Genomic DNA, 22,775 nt, shown 5'->3' on the forward strand with positions numbered 1-22,775 from the left:
GCCATGGACGGCGGCGGCGGAGGGCTGCCCACCGCCCTGGAGAAGAACGCGGCGGAGCTGACAGTGATGGACGTGTACGACATCGCCTCGGCCGTGGGGCAGGAGTTTGAGCGGGTGATCGACCAGCACGGCTGCGAGGCCATCGCCCGCCTGATGCCCAAGGTGGTGCGGGTGCTGGAGATCCTGGAGGTGCTGGTGAGCCGCAACCACATCAACCCCGAGATGGAGGAGCTGCGCCTGGAGCTCGATCGGCTCCGCCTGGAAAGGATGGACCGCATCGAGAAGGAGCGCAAGCACCAGAAGGTGGGGGGACGGCGCGAGGGATGGCCGTGCTGCCGTGCGGCTGTTTGTTGTTTGTTTTCTTCCTTCCCTCCTGGAAGTTTCCTTCCTCCTTCCTTTTCTCCACCCCTTCCCCGCTCGCCGCATTTCCGTCCCCTCGCTTTTCCCCGCTCCAGGACGAGGAGGCAGCGCTGCTTCCCGCCGGGTCGCTGCGGTCCCCCTTTTTTGTGCAGAGCTGGGGGTGATGTTGAGCCCAGGCTTCCTGGCGCTCTCACGGGCTGTTCGGTGCGATCCCAGTCGGTGTCGGAGCTGCGGAGCGGGAAGCGCTCTCCCAGATTGCGCTCCATAGCCCGCTCCCACTGAGGACGTCCCCATATCCTGTTTCTGCCCCGGGACATCATGAGCCGCTCTGCTCACTGTAGTAGAGGTGGCAGATCCGATCTTCACATCATTCAGATAACAGCAAAAGAATTGGTTCTTCCAGCCACTGACTGTGCTCAGTCACTGCTGCCTCATTCCATTCCTGCTCGTACGCGGAGGAATAGGGAGGAAACAGGATTTCTGGAGGAGAGACCTCAAGTTTCAAGAGTTGGGCTCAGTTTATGCCTTTTCAAATAGTCCCCTGAGGGACTTTTGCTTAACTCTTGAAAAATCCAAGATAATTCTTGCATTATTTTGCAGAAGGAATTATAGGAATAGGGTCTCTGAATGGAGGTCTCTGAATGGACTGGTAGAGGATCTGTAGTGCCTAAAGCCCTGCTAAGACTCCAGGGTATGAAGTCTACTGGTCTAGAGAATAGACACTCACAGCATGCAGCCATGCTTTTGCTCTTCTTGCACATGGCACTTGGAGGTGAGTGGGTGTGCTGCTGCGCTGGTCCAGTGCTGTCTACGTAGTCAGATGTCCCTACTTACTTCTGAGACCCCTGCATTGTCAGCCAGCAGGCTGACATTCTTTATCTCCAGGTATTAAAAGTGCTGTCTGGTGAAATGAATATAGAACTGGAGCAACGCACCCAGTATCCTTGCACAAGTTGACAGCCTGTGTTAAAAAGTTTCCTGAAAGTGTCAGCTGCCAAAGGCTGCCCTTGCCAGATGTCTTCTGATCCCTGCCAACTCACATCTCTGCTCTGCCAGTGTCTGTAGTAGTCATGAGATGCCTCTGGGTGTGTTCAGACAGTCCAAATGGAACTTTGCTGGGAACTCATTGAACAAGGAAAACAAAATATGCAATGCATACAGATATGTTTTTTTAAATCACGTTGATTGCCAGGACACTGTGTCACTACAGACCAGTGGTGTCACATCCAGCTTATTCCCACTGTAAGGTTAGAAGACTCTCATGTCTCAGATACTGGTAAGCAGAAAAGGCCAGACTCTAAGAAATGTTTGTGAACAAGAAGCATCCAAAAGCCAATCCAGACATGTTTTTAGTGGTCCTTTAGCACTCAGCTTTCACGTGGGAATGCATTTTGCCTCCAAACCTGGCTGAGCATGCCTGCAGTTTCCTGAGCTGACTGGCACCCGCTGGTCATCAACCTGCCTTTTCTGTCTGATACTTCTGCTAATGAGGGCTCAGAAGCTCATTTCTGCTCCAATTCACGGGGCTCTTCAATAGCAATAAATAAGAAAGTTTGCTGAGTTAATCCTTAGTATAGCCACATATGAACTATGTAAGTTCAGAGAATCTGGTGGGTTTTTTGTTTTGTTTTGTTTTAAATCAGTGTGCTTCTAAATCTGAAATCTGCTGTTTCATTTTTCAAACTAGGTCAGCACGTTGTTCTAGCTGCAGAGTTATATGCAGCATCACTGTAAATAGTCTAGGTATTTGGCAATATAAAGTTTCATTGCAGATTTGTATTTCTCAAAATAAAGAGTAAAATTAGCAGTGATTTATGAAATATTCTTAATGAAGTCTATCAATCATGATAGACAATCTGTTGTTTATCATATTGTCATGTAGTGTTTTCTGCAAAACAGCAAGGAGATATTATAAAATGGCAGCAGTGCCATAATAAATGCTGGAATAACATAGTGTTTGGACCTGGAAGTCAATAGGAATATGATTTCCCATTATTGGAGCATACTTTCAAAGCAGAAAGCTGCTCTTTTTAATCTCTCAGCAGAGCTTATTTTAGCCTGGAGCTGTGCTTGGCAGGGTTGTTGTGAGTGTTTTGTTGTTAGGTAGGAGAGGGACATGCTGGATGAATGCAAAAGCCAGCGAGTGACTCAGCTGGCTCCAGTGATTTGTATGCAGGTTTTTTTGTTTGCAGCACATACATGAAATGGAGCAGAGAATATCCCTCACTGCAGAAGCATTGCTTATAGCAGATATGTTTTGAACAAGCTCTAAATGTAACCATTTCTTCTTAAGCACTTATACTTTTCGTCCTAATTTGACCTCTACTGAGATTGGTGACAGCTGCTGTTGATACACAGCGTTCTGACAAATGGGAGCTGTTGTTTTGGCCAGTCTCACTGCCACTAACAGAGATGCCACTGCAGCCTTTCATATGGAACAAGTTCTGTAAGAAGCAGCACAGTTTTGCCTTGTTTATCAAGGGCTCTGGGTTTGCTGCACAATGCCACGTGCTCATTTTACACTTGTGCTCGTAACAAAAATATAAGTGAGAGATGTTACTCCTTCCAAAAGGGTGTGCCTAACACTGACCCCCCCATTGCCCACGCTGTGATGTTTCTGGGGCATTTATAACAGCCTTTGCAGCTGCTTCCTGAGATGTGGAAGGCAGCTCTTGCTCACGTTTGGCTATCTTGACCAACACAGCAATCTCTTTCATCAGGTTCTCACAGTAAAATGAGAAGAATTTCCCTTTGGGTAAATCGCGTGTCAAAAATGTTTGCACCAAGAAGTGACTCCATGTATTCAGCATATAGCACAAAAACGGGTTCTTCATGCTGGCACTGGAAAAGTAGATAGAAGATTTCAAGTAGCCTCATGTGATTGTTTTCTATGAGAATCATAGAAGAACTGTAGTGGTTTGATCTGTAAATAGTTCAGTCAAAGACTCTTAATATGCTTAATGTGTTGTGCTGGTATGTCCTTTAGGAATTAGAACTGGTGGAAGATGTCTGGAGAGGTGAAGCACAGGACCTTCTTACCCAAATTGCACAGCTGCAGGAGGAGAACAAACAGTTGATGACAAATTTGTCTCACAAAGACATTAATTTCACAGAAGAGGAATTTCAGAAGCATGAAGGTAAGTTTGATATTTCAAATTCAGCACCTGCTTTTGTTATAAAGGCAGTACTTTATCACTTTATCAAAATATTTTGACTAAACATTCTGGCTTTTTTTTTTTTTCCTACTAACACCACAGGCTAGAGTTCGTTTTTTTTTTTTTTTCCTTCTCCTTTTAACCTAAATAGAAAATTTCTGAACAAGTGATTACACTGGAGACATAAGAGGCAGGAGCAGGAGGGAGAGAGAAGCCTGAACAGCTTTGTTTGGCTGAGAAGTATGTCTGAAAGTAAAGTCTAGCATCGTTTTTTTTGATCTGTTGCTTTTTTATCTTTAGTTAGCATTTTGCAAACAGAATTCTTAATCCCTCCTTATGTTTTCTAACACAAACAATGATCCATTCAGCAATGTTTATTTCACACCATTATGCACAAAAAGAAGTGCAGCTGGCAATCTATTCAGGATGTTTGTTTGTAAAGCAGAAAATCAAGATTTGTCTCAATTACATCAATTCATCATACAGAGATATTCTAAAAGACTAAACTGAGAGATTTTATTTGGTTTATTTCCCTTTAGGATTCCTTCACCTGTTCAAGACTCTTCCAGACAATTTAGAGTAGGTGAAGAGATGTATGAACCAGGGAGTGGGTGAATCCTAAGGAGCTGAAACAACTGATTAATTCACGAGCAACTTCTTTCTTGAAGCAGAATGAATTTTGAGACAAAAGGTTCTGACTGGCAACTGCAGGTAGATTTCACTGCAGCAGCTGAAACAATTGCCATCCTCAGCTCTTACTCACAGCTCAGCAAGCAGCTCTTTGCTAAGAGTGAGGGCAGAGGGGATGATGTCTATTTGCTCTCCCAGTTCATAGAATATGATTTGAACCTGCTGGCTATGCAGTCCATTTCATGATACTTTGCTAGGAGTTTAAGCTGAGGAGTTGAAAAAATGACTGTTTGGATTTGGGGATGAAGCAGCCTTGAGCTGAGAGGTGGGGTGGGCAGCTGAGAATGGTGACAGCAGCAAAACTTGACTGTGATTATGAGTTAGTCTAGGAAGGGATGGCTCTCTGAACTATTTGTGCATGAACAGGACTCTGGCACACTGCTTCAAGTCACAGCTTCACTTTCACATTGGGTTATGATTATCAGTAAAGTCGTAGCTCCCTCAGAAAGCTCATGTCAAATCTAGCATGCAAAGTCACTGGGCAGTCTGAAAACCAGACCACCCAGCTGAGCCATGTGGTCCAATAAAGCACGAGGAACAAATGGATATTCTTTTCAGACACTGGAGGTTAAATTGCAGCTCACTGTTGGTGGATGAAACTGTCTGACTCTGCTGAAGTTACCCTTGCTTCCCACTCAGGAGCTGACTATGAAGTACTAAATTTAAATTATAAAACTGGGAATTTTATTATTATTATTTTACTTTTTAAATAAAAATTATTATCTTTCTAAAACAAATGCAGCTCTTTCAGCTTAGTCAGTATATCTCCTAAAAGTAGCTCCGTGTCAGCCCACAAACTCCATGTAAAGTGTCAGAATGGCAGTTATGAGTCACAGGCCATGAAAGCTGGCGTTACTATAAAGAACCATCTTCCCCTTTGTTTTCTCACCTTTTTTTCCACTGGGTATCTAGCTCACTAGAGCTCATGTGCTTGTATTTAAATATAGCCATACTCTTTACATTCAGCTAGCCAAGCAAATGCCACACATACTTTTCATGTTATTTTTACTGTGTCTACGCAAGTATAATAACAAACAAATCCATTCCAGAGATGACATTCTGGGGTCACTGATATTTATTAGCTGAAATGGTCAACTGAAGTGAAGTCACATTAATTTACAGCAAACTGAGCTTGTTATTGGGACCTGTTATATCAAATTCAATTGCTTTCCATTTAGGAAATTACGTCATTAATGAGCAGGTTTGTCTCAAATTACTTGTTTGGACAGTGTCAGAAAGCAGTCATGTTGCTTTTTTTTCCTCCTCTCTGTCATTTGATCTGATGCATATAGGCTCTACAGAGGCTGGTTTTCAAGCGAAATGCTTTGTTAGCTAGATTAACTTTGACCAGGCTCCAATCTTCATATCTCAGCATGATTTGGTGTTGTGATCATGTCTCCCCTTAGCTGCTAACTCTCCCAGGATTAGCAATTGGCTGCTTACTCACCACACAGTTACTAAAAGGAATTGTTCCTAGCACAGGCAGCAGAAGCCAGTGATTTAGGTGTGCTAAGGCTTTGAGATTCAATCCTTGCCAATTAATAGTCACATTGTAGTTCATAGAGCCTCACTTGAGCTTAATGAAGATGTTTATGAGAGAGATCAGTACCATCCCACCTAAGGTCTCTGAACAGAAAGTGCACCTGCTCTGAAAATTAGGGCAGAGCAGCATTCGTAGAAAAGGGCACATGTGGCAGAGTACAAAATAAACAGGAGGGGTTAAAGATAAATTTGCAGCATCCATTAATGCTACTCCTCCCTGAACTCAAACAGAGCACTTATGGGAAGATGCTGACTGATCATATTGTCCTAGCAAAATGCCACAAGCAAACTTGACCCATGTGTCAAACAGGACAAGCAGGCTGCTGTTTTTCTGCTGGGAGAGGAGGTGCTCTCTCAGACTGGCCGTGATAATACAGACAAGCAGTAGGATGCCAAGAGTCATGTAAACCTCCTGTGCTTGGCTGCAGAGGAGCCCACCATTGCCTTTCCAAAGTGAAGGCAAACTTTTATTATGAGTATTTAGGAAGTCGTAGTGCCACGAACTCTGATCAATGTTTTGGTCTGCTATAATGGATGTTGTATAAATACATCAGTAAACAGTTTCCTAAGTATAAACATAAAGGATGTTCTTTTTTGCCTTTTCTTTTTTTTTTCCTTAATGTTTTTCTTTCTTTACTCCCTGGAACAATGCTGTGATCACAGCAATTAACAGGAAGCTGTGAATTCATAGGATGTGTCTAGGGAAGCCAGCTGGGTGTGCCATTTAAGATCTTGCAGATATTAGACTTTGAGTCATTTAGAGATAATTACGTTTAGGGCACTTAGTGATTTCCCTCCCCACTTCCCCAGTGCTGGAGAAGATGGAAGGAGATGTGACTGTTTCACAAACCCTTCCCACCTTTCCTTTCCCCTCCTCCTGAAATAAAAAGGATAATGTAGTAATCAGTGCACACAATTAAGTCTTTGATGCTCACCGGATGTTAGAGAGAAAAGTGAGCATAGTGGGAGGAAAAGCAGTTAGCACCAAAATGGTTCTTTATCCTTTAAATAGCACCTGCTATCTAAAGATCTCAAAGCATTACACAAATACTAATGAATATAGCTGCACTCACTGTTCCTGGCTCTTAGTGGGGTAAAACTGCTGGTCTAAAGTCTCGTTGCAGCCACTCTGTACCTCATGGCAGTTTTGGAGTTTTGTGTTTGTTTTTAAATACAGCTGATTTTTTAGACTCAGCCCTGAGACTGCCTGTGGAAGAGTGGATTCAGGAACCTTTTTGTAGATGCAGTGGTTTGAGAACTGCAAGTAAACGAGAGCAAGTTGTGGGAAGGAACCAGCACATTGACTGGTGTGAGGGTCCTTGTCTGGCTCTGTTTTTTTGGCTTCAGCACAGCTCCATCCAGCTGTTACCAAGTTTCTACTATCTTGTCTGGTGTCGCTGTGAGTAGGGGAACTAAGTCAGAGGTTTGGGGATCTAAGATCAGAGATGTGTCAAAGCAGGGCATAGGCTGCCTGCTCTCCAGACCTTGGTTTTGAGAGGACACAGATCTTTTAGAAGAGCAAGTAGCAGTGCGTATCAGTGGGTCACCTGGTGGGTGTGAGCCATTATCATAGTGAAGAATTAGAAGTATCATGGCCCTGTTAGTGTTCTTGGTCTCAGCAGCTCCTACTTGTCCTTAGTTTGTTTTCTGTGTTCTTTTTTTAACCAGGAATGTCAGAGAGAGAACGGCAAGTCATGAAGAAGCTGAAGGAAGTTGTAGATAAACAGAGGGATGAAATCAGAGCAAAGGACCGGGAACTTGGACTTAAAAATGAGGATGTAGAGGCTGTAAGTGGCTCTTGCTCTTCCTGTTTCCCTTCTTTCTCACCCATGTTTCTATAGCCTTCTTTCACATATAATATCAAATTTGTAAGCAATGCCAGATATCAGTCCAGTAACTGAATAGCGCAGCATAACTGGAGTGTCCAAAATGTTTAGGCAGTCGGGGCAGGCATCCGGCCTCTGCTGCATTTGGATTTAATTGCATTTAGTCTTAAGTAAGTCACAAACTCCACTGTGACCTTGGGAATCAGTTGATGACTTACATCCGTCTGTGTTACAACCACCTTATATGTATTTTGCTTCCCATCCTCACCCAAGGAATCAAAGCAGAATACTTATAAATTGAAGAGTAAGAACTTCTCTGTCTTATCTTTCTCTCTTCTACTTTGGGTTAAAATATTATTCAGAATCCTGGAAACCACCCTGTCCTTGAACTTTGCTTTTACGAAATAAAATATTGGAAAAGATGAATTTGTTTTTAGCTGGAGAATTCCCTGTGCTTGGGGGAAAGTACCTGGTTTTACTCTGGAAACCAATTAAAGAAGTTTTAGTGACTGCAACTGTGGTAGGAAATTAGATATTAAAAAAACTGCTTGGGGGTGAGGAGAGTTTTGCAGATTAAATTTAATAAGAACCCACTACTTGGTCTTTAATGTAGTGTTTGGGATTTGGTCACCATGGGTGATGGCTGAATGGATGCTGACAAACTACATCAATGTCTTGCAGCTTCAGCAGCAACAGAACAGATTAATGAAAATTAACCATGACCTGCGGCACCGCATCACAGTTGTCGAGGCTCAGGGAAAGGCACTGATTGAGCAGAAGGTGGAGTTGGAAGCATATCTGCAAACCAAGGAGCAGGAGATGGGCACCTTACGAGCAGAGCTGGGGAAACTGAGGGAAAAACTGCAGGGTGAGGACAGCCAAAATGGGGAGGAAATACAGGTAAGAGGTATTTTAAATTACTTTACTTTTTAAAAACCATCTTTTACAGGACCTAAGTCTCCATACCAAGCACCTCTTGTTTGGAGAAGTGAGATTGATATGAATCAGAGGCAGACGTGGAGCTCAAGGACAGCATGGTTTTATTCAGGTGTGGCACACAGAGGTCAGCATCACTCACTGCACTGTCACAGGAAAGGCCCTGCCTGAGTGGATGACAACCCAATGGAACAGAACGCTCCTTTCTAACGCACAAAACCAGTTGTGCAAAAGGCAGAGTGGCAGGACAGGTTAGCACTAGGATGTCTGCATTAGAGGACAGCTCTCCCCTGAGACTTGGTGACACATTGCACTTTCTAGGGAGAGTAATCTTTTGGTCATGCACTAGACTGCAGAACTCTCCAGATAGCAGAACAAATCATTGCTTACTAGAGCATTCTACTAAAATCATTGTAAGGGAGTCCAAAATCTCTGGAGTACCAGCTGTTAGTTTGTATTCAAAGCAGACAGTGTTTTGGTAGTGCTATGTTAGTACATTTGGGTTTATTTTATTTGCTCAGATCTGCCCCTTCCTCCTAAAGGAAAACAAACTGATCTGGATTTTTGAAAAGATGAACAGCTGACAGGTAGCTTAAGCCTTGCTGAGTATGCAAATCTGCAAGTCCTAGTGGGTCCTGAAGGTGCAATGCACTATGATAACAGAGGCACATGAGCCACAGTAGAAAGGAAATTGTAGCAGAAGTCCTGGAGGGAGAGCAGAACTCTGCACTCAGATCATACCTGAGGGCAGAATGCTAGCATGCAGTAGAATGTGCCTACTTTGCCTGAAATCCCTGCTTTATTTCACATTCTTAAAGTGCTACCTACCATCTGTAGGCTTTTCTGCATATGACACTACTTCTGTCTTTCTCAAGTGAAAGTGCTGTGTTTCCCTTTCCTAATGCTGCCTTTAGAAGAGCACAAAGTAGGATCAGGAGTCTTATGATGTGAAAGAATTTGGAGGAGCACTGAGGCATAGTGCTGTTTGGCTGTCTGTGTTGATAAGAGCTCCAGTACTGAGCCATGTAAGAAGCACAGCAGCACTGTATGAGCCTGATAGACTGCGGCTGAGAGCACAACATATAATTCACTTGTAGTAGGAGGGAACGTACATCAGAAAGCAGAGGCAAAAGCTGATGGGGTAACCTGGTACTCCAGGAATGTAACAGCGACTCAACACGTCACTGCTGAATTGGGCAAGCACTGTATTAATAATGACAAGGATGACTTCATTGCTTTTAATTCGGCCAGGACACCCAGCTTTGTAAACAGGGCTGCAGAGCATAGGCCTGGAGCCAGCATGTGTGAAAGTGTCTTCAGTCTTTGGAGAGAAAGGATGCATTCTTTACCTCTTTCTGTTCCATGGCAGTGGTGCCACTTCCAATTAGAGTCGTTGTCCACTTTCTCTGCCAGGATGATAGTTAGACAGGAATTGTAGTGGTAAGCAGAAAGTAGAATAGCTGCATGCTCTGGAATGGATGTTGCTTCTTGGCTTTGGTCAAGTACATTTGCATTGGCTACAGGCTGCTCAGTCTTTACTGATTTTAGCAAAATACAGCAAAAAAAAAAGATTATTTGGGGAAAGGTGTGGGACAAATATACAATCAAAAGAAGAGGCATCAACTCAGATTCTAAACTAGAAGTGTGAAGAAGTGAGTACTTTGGGTAAGCTCCTCAAACTCTCATTAGGGTGCATCTATCTTTATCTAGTACAGTCTGTACTGTAAGTAAATGCATTCGGATTAATGGGGGAATCAAAGAAATGGAAAAATGAGCATTGCTCCGCTGTTTTGTCTATATGTTTCTTCAAACTTGTAAATCCTGGTGCTAATATCAATCTTGTTTTTTTTAAATAAAGGCATCAGGGCAATAGAAACTTAAATCTCTGCTTCGTATATTTACATCCAGAGACACTTCCTCTTTGTGGGAAGAACTAGAAGGAACTGTCATGATTTTTGCTATGCTATTTTTTCAGTGTTTACATAAAGGCTGGTGTTTGATATACCTTATTTGTCAAAAGTATTAATTCCTTAAATTGACTTGTTTATCAGAAATTAGACTATACATTTTCAGAGGGCTTTCTAGCAGTCTGCATTCCACAGGAATTTCTCCATAAGAAATCTTATCTCCTGTGTGGTGGCTCACTTTGGACCCAGTGTTTAGGCTGGTAGAAACAATAAGGGATTTTTGTATTCCCACTGTGTGTCATCGGTCCATCTGAGCACAAGAAAGAACAAAGTGATCAGATCACTGAGCTATTCCTGCTGACAGTCTTCAGCATAAATTCCTCCTACATTTTTTTCCTCTTAAAACTGCTGTTTCTCTTGAAAGTGTATTTAATAGTGCTAAAAGGAAAGAAGGGGAATAGACTGATAAATACTTTCAACTTCTCAGAAATGCGTTCACATCATGAATTTAAAGCCTTACACTTCCCAGACAGAGCCAAACAATGATGACTGCCTCTCAGAGTCAGAAAAGATGGCAATGGACTTAAAAGATCCAAATCGTCCAAGATTCACCTTGCAGGAGCTCCGAGATGTCCTTCATGAGAGGAATGAATTGAAATCTAAAGTGTTTTTACTTCAAGAAGAGCTTTTATATTACAAAAGGTAAGTTAGATTTCCTCTCCCGTTGCATGCTACACACAGAGGAGCTGTAGAGCAGCTCTAGGAGACAGCAGATGTGCTCCTGAATGGTCTCTCAGCAAACAAAGGCTGAAAGTAGATACTGAAAGCATAAGGGCTTTAGTTACTTTAGGTTATAACTGTTTTCTCAATGCTGGGAAAAACTATGTCCTCCTTAACTCCCAGATTCTCCCCCAGTTTTGGAAAAATTACAAGCATTTAATAAATGTTAGCTGAAAAAATAAGGATAAAACTGGGACTAAAACTGAGATTGAAGAATTTTTATTCATTGTCTTCTTCTTATGCTTTTTCTTGTCACAATGGAAAAAAAGTATTGACAGGAGGCCCAGTTTTAGGTGCTGTTTCTCAGTTGACAGAAATTTCCCCCATTTCAGATAATAAGCTTGGAACAGATCTTTTACCTTTCTTCATAAATAGTACTGCTTTAGATTGACTGTTAGAACTTAAAGCTTCCATGACTTGAGAGGAGAACATTAATTATCTTTTCATTCTTTCAAGTGAGGAAACAGAAGAAGAAACTAGACCCCCTCAACCTACACCCATAATTCAGTCAAAACCCTCAACTCAGCCTGAGTCTGGAATCAAACGACTGTAAGTAGCATATTTTCTAAGGATCCTGTCTACAAAAGTGAAACATTTCTTATGAGTAGGACAATTTTTGAAGAAATTCACAATTAAGGTAGCCACATCCCTATTGTGTGTGGGACAGATGTTGAGTGGCTGTGTTTTCTCCAGAAAGGAATGTTGGAGCTTTGTTTAAGTGCAAATCCCAGTTCCTTAATGCACAGTCCCTAAGGGGGTGGAATGTCACAGGCAAACCACTGGGCCCCAGCTCATGCTTGGAAGACGTGTAGAAACTGTTGTTCACAAGTAAAACCAACTGCAGACCTGCAACATTTGGGTGTGGAGAGTCAGCTTTCCCCATGACCTTGCTGTACCTGTTTCCCTGTTAACCTAAGACTTTAGATTCTGACAAGCACTTGTATAGCACAAAAACTTTGTTTGCTGAACTACCTGGTGGGAGAGGGTGCCAGCTTTTTTGGCTATAAAGAATCCCACCCTCTTCTGATGGAATATTTAATGGTACTGTCCAAAAGCTAAGTTTACTGTCAGTTGTACTAGTTACAACTTGGCTATAAAGTCAGTGTAAGCCAAACCATTTGTCTGTCAAAATTCTTTCCTTCCACATTTTTTTTTCCAAACTAAGCCTTTGGAGTTGTTATGATACTGGAAGCTTTACTTTTTTAACTGCATTCATTATTTTATTTGTTTGCCCATAAAAAGCTCTTCCATCCCCACATCCATAAACTCCAGACACTGTTTTGTAACAGCAGCAGCCCTGTGAGAGTGAGTTTCCTGGGAGATCTGGGCTGATCCAAAACACCATAAAGTCAGGAGGGCACTTCTGATTATTTTCAGAAGTCTTCAGCTTCCCTCTGTGCTGCTTTGTTTGCTGAGAGAACCCTTCCTCTCAGATGGCTGGAAAATACACTCTGAATTGGGACTTAAGTTTTCATTCTGCACCTGCAGTAATAATACTTCGTCTCGCAAGATCTCTCTCCATTGTAATTCTTCTCCTTTCCTTTAAATTATTTTAATGCTTTTTAAAGAGGTTTTGTAAGACAGAGCACATGCTCTCTAGGTGTTAGCCTTGACTGTACCTTCTGCTTGCATACATAAGCAATGCAGGGAGCCATGAAGAGGAGGCATATAAGTGTTTTCACCAAGTTATCTTGATGATTTCTTCCCCTCGGTTAATTTATCAGTGAATACCTGTTGAGCATCATACTAATCATTCAATCAATGCACATTTTCAGACCCTTATCTTCCTGTTGCTCAGATTTTGTGTTAGATATATTTAAGTGAAAACTCACACAATAAAAAGTAAAAGCTTGTTATGTTGGTCCCTTTCAGAAAAGGCAACAATCCTGTTCTGTTTCTTTCTGCTCTTTCTTCACTTAGCTCTCACATTAAATAAGGGAAGATAAAGTCACTGAGTTACTTAACTAATCCAAACGATGGTAATTGTGTTCAGATTTGTCTCATTCTTACAGCCTGTCTGGATGGGATTTGTCAGGTGTGGGTTTATTTTCTTTGCCCCATCTTCCCCATGTGTGTCATCAACATTGTGCTTGTAGATTGGTTACTTCTACAACCCAGACAGTTCTCAAAGTGGCTAACAAGGGGCAGCCGTGGCCTTTAAAAAGAGAGGAGATTTCACTGCTGGGAAAAGCAAGGAACCCATGTGTGGCATCTGTTTTTTTCTATTACAACACCTCCACATACTCTCCTGGCCTTCTCCTTGTTACAGGCAGAACGCTGCACCTCTCCTGTGATTGTGTAGGTAACACACTGACACACAAAGTCTACATACTTAGTGACATGAGGAAAACTTGTACCTCTGCTATCTGTGTTCAGAGTACCTTTATGAATGAAAGTAGGGTTGCTTTGCCTTCTGTTTCAGGCTTTTCCTCCTGGCGAAACAAAAAGCTAAGTACAAAAACAAGAGACTGATACTGCAGTCTCAAGAGAAGTTTCATTCTTTTTTTCTTTACCATCTCAAGGAATGAGATGTGTCCTGTGCCATCTAAGATGCTTCTGTGCAGCACTCACATAAAGAAAACAGAAGTTAGAGTAATCAATATTTTTTTGTTCCCAGTACCTGCAGGTTTGGCGCAAGCTCTGACTGCGTTCTGATCTTGTGCCCATTTGTTTCTACATCTGTCTACCACATTATATGTCAGAGTTTTGCTGAAATAATGTAACCAGGAGGCTTTACTGAGGAGGAAGAGTACAAGGATTAGAAAAGCGCCCTCTATTTGAGCAGAAATAGCCCTCTTGTTTTTACTTCAAGGATACGGGCTTGTTTGTCACTGACGTAATGCCCGAGGCAGCCATAAGTTCCCTTGCTATTCTTGCAGTCTACAAAAGCTGATGTGTCTGTCTGGTTGCTGCAGCTGAGTGTGTCACAATGCTTAAAAGCAGACGTTCTAGCTACTGCAAATGATAGAACAATGGTTACTTGTATGTTTTCATTTTGAATTTAGAATTAGCAGTTAAGAGTGGCTGTGTTGGGGAGAGCTGCATTTGGTCACACGTGAAATGCCTTTCGTGATTTCAACTTAATCTTTAATTGACATTAGTCCACAGTTCAAAAAAATATTTGGCACAAGGGAGAACCTCTGAGGAGAATCCTTAGAAAAACAGAGGGTGTTCCAGGTATGATGAAGGTTTGTCGGCAGCCGTGTGTGGGGCTGGCTGGGCACTGAGCACCCAGCCAGCTTGCTCTCTCAGCCTCTAAATTGCATGAATTGTACAATGCCTAGTAGAAGTGCTGAACTGTTACAAAGAAGTGGTCTTGCTGCTAGCCAGCTAGGAAATACTTCTGCTAGAGTAGTTGCAAGGTTTCAGACAAATATTTAGCTGCCTGCAGTTAGCATCTTTTTGCATGTGAAGCAAAGCAGGTTCTTCTGGAGCAGATATGCAGGCCCTTTAACCAAGTAGCTTGCTTAGGAGGTTATTTTAAGATTTCAAATGTGATATTGGTTTTTAACTTAAAACTACCAGCCGTAACATTTGTAGAGTCTTTACCTGCAGTGCTGGTCCTGTCTAACCCTGTTTTCTGTGCAAGTAGCCAGTAGTCACAGCACAGTCCTGTTTTGTATTTCTTAACTTACACCTTCATCCTTCATTTCATTATGTATGTGCCTGTTTGTTTCTTGGGTAGAAAAATGTGCACTCTGCTCTGCATTGCTAGAGGTGGTAATACCTTGATGAAATCCAACCCAGACTGTTTCACAACAGAAAAGTGGTATCTTTTAGAAATTCAAAAGCAATTAAATCTGTTTCAATTACTTCATTTTCTGAATATGAGTTTTTCACTGAGGAGAGCTGTCTTGGGTGATGCAGATCCACCTCTCTCTGTAATATGTCATGTGTGATAATTCAGAGTAACCCCGTGTATTATGTTTGTGTCTTTTCTTTTTAATGGAATGCTTTTTCTTTCCCTTGCTCCAGTCTTACCTCTTCTGTGTCTGTACTTTCCTGACCAGGATCTTTACAGCCATAATGCCCATGGTAGCAGCTGGATTGATTCCAGATGATCCCACATTGCAGCCAATAAGAAGACTTGTGTCCCTTGTAGGATTTTTTTTTTTAAATGTTTGGTACCGTGTTTTCCTTTTGCATGGCCCTCTGTTAACATGGACTGCTGGTTGCATTCTCATCGGCTGCCTGTGGGATCACAGAAGCACAAAGTGCCAATCAGAATGACCAGTCAGTGCACCACCTGCCATAGTCCTCCGTGCTCATCCTCGAGTACTGACATTTTCTCACCTTTTGCCTTACTGTTACCATGCTAAGCCAATCATTACTCACCAGAAAACTGTTGCAACATGCAATTTTAACCAGAATCTCTTAATTTTACTTAGCTTACTAAGCCAGCCTATTGATAATTCACACCAATGCTTTTAAAAGAACCCAAATCATCCTAATTACTTGTTACGAATCAGTTAGATTTACAGAACATAACAGTTGAATCTCTACATTAATTTCCAGTGTTAATAATAGACTGTTGCTTCCATGTCTTTCTATCTATGTGCTGTAGATTTTGTCTCTAATTATGTATTTTGGGAATAGAGTGTACACTCTCAGTAACCAATTCTGATGCCCTATTCTTGACTCTGTCTGGAGGAGATGCTGATAACTGTTAAAGCAAATTCTCTTTGCATTGGAACTGCTGCTTTGAAGGTCTTTATATCTACAGCAGCAACACAGTATTTACATTTCTTTCTTCTCCATAAATATGCTTTTTTGAAACATGCTCCATAAAAAAAATTCTAGGGGTAAGAACAATTTTCATTGTTTCAGAAGGAATTAAAAATAGGCTAGTCCTGCTTGGTGTCAAGATTTTACGAACACTATTTTCTCTCACTTAATTTCATAATAAAAAGTGGGAAAAAAAAATACTGAACAGTTTAATTGGAAACTTACTACATAAATAGAGCAGTCCTCTGTGTGGACTTCAAGGTACTAAGCCTGATCGTGCCCAGCAGAAAGCCTCAGTGACTGGACACTTCTCAGCTGAATTGACTCTGGCCCTGAAAAGAAATACCATCCAGGTGTGAATTTGTGGGCTCCTGTGATGAGGGTGGTAAAAAAAAAAAAAATGAGACTAATTAAGTGCAAAAGACTTATTTCCCTATGAAGTCTGCACACTTGAAGCCAGGAAATGCAAAAGTTCAGGTCCTGCTCGTTACCTTGCACTGCCCTTGTGCAGCCTTTTATAGCTTTCTAGCCAAGTAGACCATGTTAGTAATATTAGTAATTACCAATATGCTTAACTGTGTATACAATTGGATGTTGTGGTTTTTTTTTTACTTCATGAAAGCTGCCTTAAACATTGTCTGACACTCCCGTACAGCCCCCTGTGTGTCTAGGGACACTGAAGGCAGAACTCCCTGCTCTGCACAAGGCAGTGTGGAAGGTTGGGGTCCTGGTACTGAGAGGAGACTGAAGGGTGTGTGAGTGGAGAAGGAATGCTGAGGACAGGGGAGTTTGGATAGAGGGTCAGGTTTATGCCCTGACGAATATCCCACCTTCTGTCAAAGCTGAGTTTATATTTACGTAGCGGTTCTCTTGGTACTGTGCAGGCAAAACAGTATTTAGCACGGAGAGTGCACCATGAAAACCAAAAGGGTGTGAGGCCAATTCAAACCTTTGGTGTCTGGAACCGAAACTTTTGCATTTCTCAGCAGACCTAAGCACAGTGCTAACAGCTCTTCTACTGAACTCGTTACAAAATTTGAATTTGCTTAATCAAGTAACTCCATGCTATACAAAAATGATACTAAGGATTTTTCCAACTGTACTGTTTAGCTGTGTTGTAAGCTGGCAATTTGTTGTTGTATTAAATGGCTGTTGGTTCACGTGTGTCATTATCTTACAGCACCCAAGCTGTGTGACAGGAAATGACGTGCACACTTGTGTGCATTTGTTTAGAGCCTCCATCCTGCAAACTCTTGTGCACCTGTGTGCATTTATTCATTTACATTCGCAGCAGTTGAGTCTATGCAACAAAATGTGCTCACCTGGAGGCTTATTTTCTTATCTTATGAATTTCTCTGCTGGCACCACTAAGAATATTCTCTATTTCTGCTTTACAATAAATTATACAGATTTAACACTAAAGATACCACTTTACTTATGCTAAGAAACTAACCTGTATTTTGTGGCTTCTGTATTTTGGGGCTGGGGGAGGAGGAACATACATCTAAACTGATAACTGCACTTGTAGAGTCAACAGCATTTAGAGCTTATTTGAAGCTTCCATAGCAAAACTGCTTGAGATTTTGCAATGACTTCATCTCTAATAACATTTTGACATGCACTCCCATCAGGCTTCACCGCCTTGGTTTTTGTGGATGCCAACAGATTTTTTTGCTCTGTGTTTTGTTGTGCTGTGTACCGTGGCGGGTGTGGAGGTATTTTCAAGATGGTAAACAGTATTCTTTCTTTTCCCTCCTCTCCCTTATTCCTCCTTCCTATTCGGAAGGTTTAGTTTCTTCTCTCGTGATAAGAAACGTATGCAGGCATCACAGAAAAACGTCCATTTCCAGGATACTTTTCGTGAATGGTCAAATTCAAATAAAGATGACACCTACACAGAGCAAGGACAAGAAGCCCTGCAACACCTGTGACTAAAAGCCTGAGCTTCCTGCAGAACATCTCAACAGTGTAGTAACAAGAAGCTTCTATGAACAGATCTGGCAGCTCATGGTCTTTATTTGCCTTGCACACTGCAGTGGTTGTGTTTCAGATGAACTCCTCAAAAGGGATCACTCACTGTTTACTTGGTGACTGCTGAAAACAGAATCCAAGCTTTGTAGGAGCAGTTGATACCCAGGACATCGAAGCTTCTAGATGACTTGTTTTGTGCTGAATAACAAGTCTATGGTCTTGTTCGTGCATTAACTACAGTAACACAAGCTTATCTAAACCAAAAAAAAAAAAAAAAGACCTGTGCCATTATTAGAAGTTTGTTTGCAGTGTACAATATCTATTAGCAAAGACTCTGTTACCTTATTTGCTAAAACTTTTGGTTGTTTGCTTTTTTGTAACTTGGTAAGAATTTTTTCAAGAGGGATACCGCAGCTGGCCGCTCTCCCTGCAGGTTGTAGCACTGCTGCGTCCTGTCAAGTTGGCTCCTGCATTTTGCAGAGTAACCACTTGGAAATCCACCTGATAGAAAGTGACAAACTGGAGTAGCCTCAAGAGGGATAACGAGTGTACATTTCCCTTGATGCTTACAGTGCCTAAAGCATGAAGAAACCCGGGTATGAGGTGAGCGTGCCTTGCTTTTTGCCATGAGTTCTGCAATATTAATGGAAAAAGAATTGCTTACAAAGAAGAATTCTAACAGTTGAATTTTTTCTTTCTTACCAGAGACTTTCCCCTAGAGTAGCAGACAGCTGCCATTAAGGAGTTAGGTCCCCTTCCCATAGGCAGGTTTTGATTTAAGTCACACTCCACTTTTCTGTCTAGGTAAGACTGCCTAACTTCAGAGTAAAAGACATCCTCAGCTGACATGAGCTATCTTAACTGACTCTGAGATGACCCTGGCTCATTTTTTCTTTTTTCTGACTACCTTAAACATTACTTGGGGTGGCAGAGATGTATTCTGTATGTGGAGGTTGCTCCGCTGGCAATGACTGATGTGTGGCAGCCTGCAAGTGGAAGGGGCTTAACTCTTAACTCATCATCAAAAGCCCAGCACATGAATGCATCTGAACTGCCAGGAGGTGGGGTCTACGTCTGCTTTGCAAGTAATCATACAAGACACTTGGGGCTGACCAAGGTCATGCTTGCCTAAACCAGAACACTAAAGCCCCACGCAGCATAACTACTGTGTGCGCGTGGTCTGTGGCAGTGCACAACCCAGCTTTGCACCTGTGGGCAACTTGTGCAGGCAGAGCTGGATGCAGGTGGCTGTGGGCTGCAGCTGACATCTGACCTGCAGCAACTGCATGCGCTCTGCAAAGAGTCTCTTCTCAGGAGTGGCACTAAGAACAGAAAGCAATGCTCGGGCTGGAGTAGAGCTCCAGCCACTCAGAATGTCTGAGAATGTCCTGAAGATAAGAGCAAAGCAGAAGGTTTAGTGCAGGCCAGTTGTACTCAGTCCAGGATGATCCAGCAATGGGTTTGTTAATGCATCCAGGCAGCAAATGGCTCTTAGCTCTTCTGATGTGAAGCTGTGCGAGAAAATCAGTTTTCAGAACAGTGGGCTGAATGCTGCTCCGTTCCTATCTGTAACTGCTCATTTTGAACACAGACCTTCAGCACATTGTAGGGTGAGCATTTACTGTGCCTGCCAGTTATCACTGACATTGCCTAGGGCAGGTGGGAGAAACGTGGCCTTATATTAAAGGCATTTCCATTTGATGTAGCAACAGTAGCATTTGATGCTAATATTAGGCAGAGAGAATTTTGCCTGGTTACGTTTTGGTAACACTACTTAAGTTTTTATGCTTACAGAAAACTGTTTTCATTAAAATATCACTTCCCTCCCTTGCATGAAAGGCAATTCTCAAATGGAGGGAAGACTTGCTGTAATACTTTAGTTGTGAAGATCCTGATTTCACTTTCAGATTGAGTGGGGAATATAAAAAAAGCACACTATAGTTGTAGGCAGTTCAAATAAATTGTGAATGATTCCCGTCTCTCTCTAGCATAGTTTACAGTCATTTGACACAGAGAGATTTAGAGATGCAGTGATCAGAAACAATGCAAAGATGCAGCAGATTCACAGCCTGAATAAGCACATCGCTTTTCAAATTAGCTAAGAGCAACGAACTGAGACAACAGAAAGCCAGGCTGAGCTGCTTTCCCCCAGCATCTAAGCTCATATATTAAAAACCAACTCTCCTGGCCTAGTGCATGTAAAGCTGGTCCCACATACCAGAGCCCTGCACACTATTGTGGGGTCAAATCTGCAGCCAATTTCAAACAATGACACTAAGCAGTACAACCTTCCCCTATTTATCTCTGAGCCCATTACCTCAAAAATCTAATTAGTTACTCCTGCTAGCATTAACCACTCCACTCCTCATCCTCATGTTAGAAACACCAAGTTAATACACACAAAGTGCCATCAGAAACGATGGCATATAGGGATGAGTATGTAAAGGGTTGAAGACCTATCATGTAGATTCTCAATATTTAGCTACAATCTGCTTTTAAAAAGGAAGGCAGGATGTTGCCAGGTAAAGGGCATAACAATCCTGTCTCTAAAGTGCAGGATCACTGAAGTTGTTCTGGTTTTTTTTGTGTGTGTTTTTTTTGTTTTGGTTGGGCAGTAAATCATTTTAACAGTTTAAAATAAATATTTCTGAGAAATGAGTATTTCTTCAAGACTTGCATCTTTTTTTCCTTTGTGTGGAATGCTAACACTACCTGCTTTGGGGCTGCACTGCACAGATCTGGCTTCTTTCCCCTGAAAAAGGATTATGCCACTGCTCATGGATATACAGCCTCAAGCTGGGCTAAGTTGAGGGTGCAGCTATTAAAAGGCTGACAGAAGTACAATTTAAAATGCAGATAGGATTTTACCTGCAGTGAGGAGAAAAGGACAGTGGCTGCAGCTGCGACCACATTTAACCATGACAGTGTCCTTCAATGATTGCTCATCTAGTGATCAGGAATGGGTTTTTTTTCCTCCTTACTAGTCTGTTGTAGTCTGCATTCCTCAAGTAAAAGGTAATGAGAGTTTCCAATACATAAGAAATAGATTTCTTACTACATGCTTCTCTCACACCTCACAGAACTACTTAAGGACATAATATTACTGCAGATCTCACCTGTCCCAGTGTCCTCAAGAAAATAAAGTCACTTCCTTTCAGCTTCTGTTTTGGGTTGCATTTTTCAGAACTTTAGTTTGTTGCTATCATTTCATTCCTATTCCTTCATAAAGTGACTTCATAAAGGGCATCTATCTCACAAAATGAGAGTGGGCATCTGGCACATTAAGAATTAAATACAGAGCTCTCTTATGAATAGTGATCCCAGCAGCAAAATGAATAGCAAATGAGGTGAGTACTCAATTTTGATGGGATGGTAACACGTGCACTTCTTATTCACCACTTTAAAATATTAATAGAAAAGTTTAATTTCTCTGAAGAACAATTGCACTAGGAACCACTCTATAGAGAGCTTCTAGCAGATAAACATCAAGGGCACAAGACAATAACATGAACACTGCTTGTTTGGGTAATGTAGCTCACAGCCCCACGCTGAAGGTGACACCTACAACAGAGTCATGTCCACATCCTCCAGAAGGTACAGCTTTTTCCTGCATCACCTCCTCCATACCAGTTCATTCACCATGACAGCAGAGGCATGCCCCCAGGCAGCATTAAGGGTCACGCTACTTAGAGACAGAAAAGAGTAGTCACCATACTCAAACTTCCCATCATTCCCTTAAGACAAGGTGCTGCCAGCTATCGATGCTTATCATCATCTCTTTGCTTCTTGGCATCTCTTTCCCTGCTCCTGTCTCTCTCTCTGTCCTTTCTGTCTCTGTCCTTCCTCTCTCTCCCTCTGCTCCTCTCCTCTTTCGAGTCTCTTTCTCTCTCACTGTCAGCCCAACCCCACGACCGCTCTCTTTCTGGCCCTCTCTTCTCTCTGCTCCTTTCATGCTCTCGGTCTCTTGTTCTCCAGTCCCTTGCTCCCTCTCGAGACCAGTTTCTTTTCTCTGCTGAGCCTTCTCCATAGAAATCATTTTTCACGTTTGGCAAATTAATGGGTTTCCGGAAAGGTCTGTCCCGTCCTCCGAACCGCAGCTGCCCGGATTCTTTTTTGCCTCCAAAACCGCCTCCAAGCCTCCGAGGAATCCATCCTTTGAGAGTTCTTTCCAGTTCGAAGTCTACAAAGACCTCGTGCTGATCGACAACCAGCCTGTTGGCATCTCTATGGGCCTTCAGCAGAGCGCGTTCTTCCTTGTACTCGATAAATGCATAACCCTTGGAAAATCCCGTGACCAGATCTCGAACCAGACGGATCTTTCTGATGTCTCCATATCGGGAAAAGACCTCCTTTAATTTCTCCTCCGTTGTCTGCAGATTGAGCCTCGCTACAAACAGGGTGAGGTGAGGATCTCCGGTGACGCCCTTGTTGGGGACATAACGCGCCAGCATGGCCCTCCACACAGCACGGTCGTGGGGCTCCTCATCCGTGCCGTCGATGCTCCCCGCTTTCAGAGGGTCGTACTCCTTCGCTATGGGCGCCCAATCGTTCATCGCTGGCGGGAAAAGAAATCGAATTAAACACAGCTCGCTGCTGACGTTTTAGAAAGATAAACAATCGCTTCCCGGAGCGCAGCGATCCTCGCAAAAACCCTCCAGAGTGAGAACCGGGCGCGGCCCCGCCGGCACCGCCTCAGCAGCCGCTCCTCGCGCGGCTCCGCAGCCCTTCGGGATCTCAGGCCTCACACGGACAGCGGAGCCGCCATCGGAGCCGTCCCGCTCCCGCCATCGCGGCTCCCTCCCCCCTCACCTCTCCTCACAGCGCGGCCCCTCGCGCCGCCAGCTGACACCGAGCCGAGGAACGCCGCGTTCACTTCAGCCGCA

General features: G+C 42.7%; 2 protein-coding genes across 6 annotated transcripts in view; one reads left to right on the forward strand and one right to left on the reverse strand.

The window, feature by feature from the left end:
- Nucleotides 1-3: 3 nt before the first annotated feature.
- Nucleotides 4-17,753, forward strand: LOC100539934 (RILP-like protein 1). 3 transcript variants are annotated; one of them, XM_019621012.1, is made up of 8 exons: nucleotides 4-303; nucleotides 3,347-3,497; nucleotides 7,416-7,534; nucleotides 8,255-8,473; nucleotides 10,946-11,118; nucleotides 11,653-11,745; nucleotides 14,298-14,373; nucleotides 17,708-17,752. In XM_019621012.1, the coding sequence occupies exons 1-7, from the start codon at nucleotides 4-6 to the stop codon at nucleotides 14,338-14,340; spliced, it is 1,098 nt and encodes a 365-aa protein (XP_019476557.1). In that variant the 3' UTR covers nucleotides 14,341-14,373; nucleotides 17,708-17,752. The 3 variants fall into 3 exon arrangements, with proteins under 3 accessions (XP_019476557.1, XP_019476558.1, XP_031411822.1); XM_019621013.2 differs by lacking the exon at nucleotides 17,708-17,752 and adding an exon at nucleotides 15,207-15,272; XM_031555962.1 differs by lacking the exon at nucleotides 14,298-14,373 and adding an exon at nucleotides 15,207-15,294 and having other exon boundaries at nucleotides 7-303; nucleotides 17,708-17,753.
- Nucleotides 17,754-21,291: 3,538 nt separating this feature from the next.
- SNRNP35 (small nuclear ribonucleoprotein U11/U12 subunit 35) overlaps nucleotides 21,292-22,775 on the reverse strand; it is a 3,782-nt gene continuing 2,298 nt past the window's right edge. For 2 of the 3 annotated variants that reach the window (XM_010720087.3, XM_010720084.3), the window contains exon 2: nucleotides 21,292-22,447. In XM_010720087.3, the coding sequence (XP_010718389.1) occupies nucleotides 21,648-22,445 (798 nt within the window). In that variant the 5' untranslated portion in view covers nucleotides 22,446-22,447 and the 3' untranslated portion in view covers nucleotides 21,292-21,647. Of the gene's footprint in view, nucleotides 22,448-22,701; nucleotides 22,770-22,775 lie in introns of those variants that run through there. The other variant, XM_010720085.2, reaches the window with a different exon arrangement.

This window comes from Meleagris gallopavo, chromosome 17, assembly GCF_000146605.3.
Source record: "Meleagris gallopavo isolate NT-WF06-2002-E0010 breed Aviagen turkey brand Nicholas breeding stock chromosome 17, Turkey_5.1, whole genome shotgun sequence".
In the NCBI taxonomy this organism is placed as follows: Eukaryota; Metazoa; Chordata; class Aves; order Galliformes; family Phasianidae; genus Meleagris; species Meleagris gallopavo.